Source organism: Callospermophilus lateralis, chromosome 6 (genome assembly GCF_048772815.1).
Source record: "Callospermophilus lateralis isolate mCalLat2 chromosome 6, mCalLat2.hap1, whole genome shotgun sequence".
Lineage (NCBI taxonomy): Eukaryota > Metazoa > Chordata > Mammalia > Rodentia > Sciuridae > Callospermophilus > Callospermophilus lateralis.
In genome coordinates this window covers 142519886-142525974 of record NC_135310.1, presented here as the reverse complement: position 1 = coordinate 142525974, position 6089 = coordinate 142519886, and the positions used below count along the sequence as shown (strand labels likewise).

Sequence of the window (6089 nt, the reverse complement as noted above, 5' to 3'; positions counted from 1 at the left end):
CATAGCACTGGGGGGGTGGGGGGAAGCTTGCTATTAGTCTACCAAAAAAAAAAAAAAAAAAAAAAGGTTGGCACTTTATAAAGTAAAAAAACATTTAAAAGCGTGGTCACTGCTAGAACTTTGAAAGTTACAAACTTCTGCAGAAAGATCGGGGTGTTCAAAATATTTCACAAAATTCTGAACTTTTGAAAAGCTGTTCTCCAAGATTTGGGGGAGAGCACAGCTGTATTTCTTTTCCTAACAAGCATGTTGGATGTTCATTAGGAATGAAATGCATCCTTTAAAAATTGATGGTTGGGGGCTGGGGTTTGACTCCGTGGCAGAGCGCTTGCCTAGCATGTGTGAGGCACTGGGTTTGATTCTCAGAACCACATATCAATAAATAAAATAAAGATCCATTGACAACTAAAAAAAATTTTTTTTAATTGATGGTTGCTTGGGCTGGGGTTGTGGCTCAGTGATAGAGCGCTCGCCTAGCATGACGAGGCACTGGGTTCGATCCACAGCAACACATAAATATAAAATAAAAATATTGTGTCTACCTAAAACTAAAAAATAAATATTTTTTTAAAATTGATGGTTGGAATTCAAAATCATATATTTTTAAATCAATAAGAATATAAAATGTGTTGTACATACTTATTAAAAATATATCTCTTGGGCTAGCAATTAGGCCCAGTTATAAAGTGCTTACCTAGCATATACCAGGCCCTGGATTCAATCTCTAGTACCAAAATAATAACAACAATAATAATTAATAAATTAAAATCATGACTTAAATGTATCTTACTCTAGATTTGACAGGTACTATTTTAAAGAGTCCTAGATAAGAAGACTTCTATTTTGATCATTATATTGAGCTCCTATTTTTAATTTAATTTATTTATATAGTCTGGGAATTAAGCTCAGGGCTTTGCACATACAAGGCATGCTCCCTACCACTGAGACACCCCCAATCCTCTAACTTAATTTTAAGTAATAAAACAACTTAAATAGTGTATTATGAACATATAAGTCAGCATTTTCAAACTGTTATAGGCTGTATGTGCTATCAATACTTTCCAACTAAAATATACTTACAAATGCATAAAAATATAATGTATTTAGGCATTGATATTAATATAATAATGCACTTTTAAGAAATTTTGTGTCAGACCTGAGACTATCTGGACATTGCATGAAAGATGTTGATTGCTTTTGCATTTGATAACAGAAAAATGATATCACTGTAATCACTGGGTTATTTTTATTATTATCAATATTCTACAAAGTATACATGGATTTAGCATTCACTATTTCATTAATGTGACCATTTTTAAAAGTGTACTTCAACTATAAATTATAACTCATTAACAACTCCTGGTGGCTTTCTGTCAATAAATTATTTAAAAATTCCCCCCTGATTACTTAATCTTGGGAAACACTGCCATAGTCAAAGGGAATTCTCCAATCCAAAGTTCAAACTAAATATTTTTATACCTGAAGACATTCCACTTAAAGGCAAAAAAGGCTAAGTGTGTAGCTCTGTGGTAGAGCATGTGCTTACCATGTGCCAGACTCTGGGTTTAAAGCACCAAAAATAAAATAGATAATAAAGGCAAAGAATATCTGGCAGATTTTGTAGTTTGATGCTAATGCAGATTGGTATTGTATTTCAGCGATCATTTTTTAGGTGACAGAATGCAGCAGGTAGATTTCCTCTCTTCAGTAGGTAATTGCCTTACCTTGTGTCTTAATGTTTATTTTAACCAAGATTACTGAAAGTGACAGTCTTACCTTTGCCCAAAGAAGTTTCTTTCAAGTCAGCAAAATTCAATAAAAGGTTAACTGCCTTATTAACCATAATTCTCTGCATACGGTGTTTAAAAATACGGAACAAGGATTGACAAGCTTTCTATAAAGGGCCAGGTGGTAAATATTTTACACTTTGCATATGGTCTTTGTTGCATCCACCCAACTGTGCTGTGCTACCATGAGAGCAACTATAGAGAATACATAAATAAATGTATGTGGCTGTGTTCCAATAAAACTTTATTTCTGGTTGTGCACATTTAAATTTCATATGATCCTCATGGCAAAATAGTATTCACCTCTTGAATTTTTCAACTATTTAAAAATGTAAAGAGGAAACAGACTTTGGGCCAAATTTGGCCAATGACCCTCTTCTAAATGAAAACATCCCTTCTTAAACATTACCATTCCAAAACTAATTGGCAAAGCTAGCTTTGTGCTGGAAAACCTTTTTAAAGTCTAAATTACCAAAGAAGGATTACCACGGTATGGTGGAATTAGGTCCTCACCCAGGATGCCCACCTGCTGCCTCATTCAGGACCAAATCACCCTGGCATCCACTGCCACCCAGAAGCGTATGACCCTGTGCCTGTGGTGGCAGTACAGAATGCCCATCTGGGTCTCAGCAGCATTTACGTGCTGGGCATGTTTCCTCTCAGTGGCTTGAAAGGGACACATCCCCCACCCTGTGCACTTGGAGTCCAGCCCCTAAGAGCCCAGCTTCCCTGACTGCTAATGGCCTAGTGGGAGTCTCCCGCTGCTTTGTCTGTACAAAGGAGGTTGGGACAAGTGTGACAGGTCCTTGAAGCTCACAGCTGAGGCCTACTTTAAGGCTTACTCTAGCATTTTAATTCACCAAACATCTTACTATGGCAGGGGGACAGAAGGCTACCCCCAAATCATTTCAGAAAGCATTTTTTTTTTTTTTCACAATTAAGGAATCTGGGCTCTTCTACACCAGAGAGGGAAATGTGTGAATACTGTTTAACAATTGTTAAAGTGCGCTTGCCATCCGCTGAGTAAAGTCTCCTGACTGCCAAGGCCTCCCAAAACACTCGGGAGCTAAAATATAAAATACACATTTGTGTATTTTAAAAAAACATTTGTGCACAGAGATGTAAATAATGTCAAGTCTGGGCACTCATTTTTCCAGATTCCATTTAAAAGAAAAGGACAGTCTGACCCAGCCACCACCCAGTTTTCTCTGAGAAACAGATTGGGGTATTTAGGTTCCATGCGTGCACAGTCCCGTGGTGCGCGGTCGTCGGGCGCTTTATTCTTTTCCCACTGGTCTCCATCGAAAGACGAAAATATGACATCTCTTTGTTAAAAACAAGTCATAGAGCCACAGGTACAGTCGCGACCAGGAGTTGAGAGCCCGTTTCTTGGAGTTTCTGCTTCAGGACTTGGGGATTTCTTCCCATTCTGACGCAGGCTGGTAATACTAAAGGCCATAGAGGAAGGTGGAAGCAACAAGAAAACTGAGACCAGAGAAGTTGGGGGCATTGCCCAGTTTCACAGTGCTAGCTCCTGTATCTGCCAGGGATTCCAGATTAGGGTTTAGCGATTCCCTCCTTTCGCTTCACACTCATTCCAGACCGACGACGCTCATCAAAGCATCCCAGCCAGTGCCTCGGGAGCAGCCGCCTGAGCTCGGTTGTGCTGGTCAGCCCCTTCCCTTCCCTTCCCTCGTTCCCCCAAAGCGCTTTTGGGCTCAGAGCAGATTCGTGGGGCGCGCGTAGCGCAGTGTGTAATTAGTCCCCGCGTTGTTGTCCCAATACTCGCCCTGCTCACAGCGGTAGCAGACTGCAAAGTGAACGGAAATATCCTCCCCTTCCTCGGGCTGCAGGCCGGGGGGTAGGTACAGCGAGAAGCGGAAGCGTTCTGCGCCGGGCTCCTCCTCAGCATCCCCAGAACCTGGTTCAGAGGCCCCCGACGGCGCTTCTGTTGGCTGCAGCTCTGCTGGCACGTCCAGGAACGTGCGCCACTCTGTAAAGGTGTAGCGCACTGTCACAGCCCTGGGCCCCGGGCAGCCCAGCACCCTACCAGAGCCCGTCACCTCCGCGCCCGAGGGTGCCGAGCACTGCACGCGCTCCAGGCACACGCGCTGCTGTCGCAGGCGCTCCGCTGCCACGCTGTCTCCCGGGAGCTGGAAGAGAGGCCGGAGTCGGGGAGGCGGCGCCGGGAGGGACGAGGACGCCTGTGCCAACAGGTCCCCGAGCGGTTCCAGATGCTCCACACGCACCCGGAAGCTGCGGAGGCGCGAAAACACGGCGGGAGGCACCTGTGGTTCCTCAGCCTCGCTGAAGTGCTTCACGCTGGCCAGGCTCAGCCCCAAAGAGTCGGCGAACTGCACCCGCTTCTTGCAGCAGTCGCCGGGGCTAAGCAGGACGTCCTCGACTGACTCACCGCTCTCCGCGCCCAGGGCCTGCTGCTGCTGCTGGCGCCGCTGCAGGAGCTTGGCCGCCTCCAGAATGGGGTCTGCGGGCAGGGAGAAGGAGCGCGCGCGAGGGCGGCGGCGTTCCAGGGGCTCCGGCTCCGGAAGAGGCGCCTCTTCCTTCGGTGACAAGGGCCTGTCTTCGAACTGAACTTCAGGGCTCCAGGCTTCCGAAGTGCCACTCTCCACGCAGAGGACCTCCGGGGTGGGCCGCCCCTCCGCGGGTGGGGGTTCTGCAAAGGGCACAGGTCTTGGCGCCTCGGAACTTTGCAGCTGCGTCTCGGGAGACTCCATGACACCAGCCGGACACGGGACTTGTCCCTCCGCGGACACCCGGCTCAAGAATTCTCTGGAAACATCTCCTTGTGCAATTGAAGGAGTGAGCAGCGCCGCCCGCCGGGGCTCGCTGACCGGTCGCCAGTCGGCCCGGAAGAGAAGAGAAGAGGTCCTCTCCGAAACCACCAGCTTTTAGCTGGTGCAGCTCAGGACGCAGTGGGAGGAGGACGAGGGCCTCGGGCCAGCTCCGGAGTTGAACCTGCCCGCCGCGGGGGAGGGTCCGGGGCGGGGAGGAGCTGCCACCAGAACACCTGGGAGCGTGCTTCGGATTGCACGGGTTGAAAGTGACAGAAAGATTTCTGAAGGGCGCGGGTCCGGGTTCCCCTCTTTCTCCACTCACTCCCCGCGGGACTCGGGTCTGTTCCACCTCTGGAGCGTCCGGATGGAGGACTTGCGCTCAACTTTGAGAGACCAGAGCGTGGCCCGAGTATTCTTGCCCCTGAAGTCGACCTGACAGCTCTGTCTTCTGGGGGAAGACCGTCCTCCTGGCTGTCATCGATCTAGGGAGTCCCCGTCGCAGGCAAACTTGCCTACAGGGAACTTGGAAAGCCGCAGGTCCTGCGCGGCCCAAAAGTGAGGGGTGCATCGCTGCCCCCACATTTAAAGGCGTCCCCGGATCCAATCTGCGCGCTTGCCTCTGGACCCGTAGCCCCCACCTACCTGCCCAGTGGCGGGCGGCACGGGTGGGCTCGGGTCACCTCCGAGTCGGGGATCTTGCCGGGGCGAGCGGGAAGCGGACGCAGCCGCCAGCGCAGAGCAGCGGGAGGCCATTCGCTCCAGGCCGGCGAGCACGTCCCCGCCCCTCCCCTGGTCCCGCCCGCGAGTCGGCCGTCCGGGCTGGCTGGGGAAGCAGCGGAGGGGGGCCCTGCGGGCGCTGGCACCCACGTGGCGCACACCGCCTCCCACCGCCGCCGGCAACTTAACCACCTCGCCCGCCCGAGTGGGCGCCCGACTCGGCCGCCCTGCCCATCCGAGCCGCGACAGTCCCTTGAAAGGGGCCAAAGCCAAGCCTGGGATGTGGAGGGGTGGATGAGCGCCTCATAGTACCTGGGGATTTCGAGAGTTTCCAAAGTAGTATTTTTTGTTTTGTTTTGCTTTAAGGCCAGTTTTCCCTTAAACTTGAGCGCGCATCAGCATCACGGGGCGGGCCAGTCGGAGCAGATCTCTGCGCCCCATCCTCAGAGTCCCTTTCAGTAGGTCTGGGGTGGAGCCTGGAGATGCTTATGCTGGGCCCTGGGGACTATACTGTGGGAACTGTTAGTTAACCTACATGGATGTGTGTACAGTTACTTACGTAAAAGTTGAGATTCTATGTGATTCTGCAACCTGTACACCCAGAAAAATGAGAGATCATATCCCATCTGATTCAAATGTTTGATATGTCAAGGTCATTGAACTGTCGTGTATAACTAATTAAAACGAGTAAAAAAAATGTTAAAAAGTTGAGATTCTAGAAACATTGATCCGCTAATCAACTAAGCAAGAAACATTAAAAAGCAAATATAACTTACCCAGGTTAGTTAAA

General features: G+C 48.9%; 1 protein-coding gene across 1 annotated transcript; it reads right to left on the bottom strand.

The window, feature by feature from the left end:
- Nucleotides 1-640: 640 nt before the first annotated feature.
- On the bottom strand, nucleotides 641-5354 carry Ppp1r3g (protein phosphatase 1 regulatory subunit 3G). The gene has a single exon (XM_076857880.1). The coding sequence runs from the start codon at nucleotides 4520-4522 to the stop codon at nucleotides 3506-3508; it is 1017 nt and encodes a 338-aa protein (XP_076713995.1). The 5' UTR covers nucleotides 4523-5354; the 3' UTR covers nucleotides 641-3505.
- Between the last annotated feature and the right edge of the window lie 735 nt (nucleotides 5355-6089).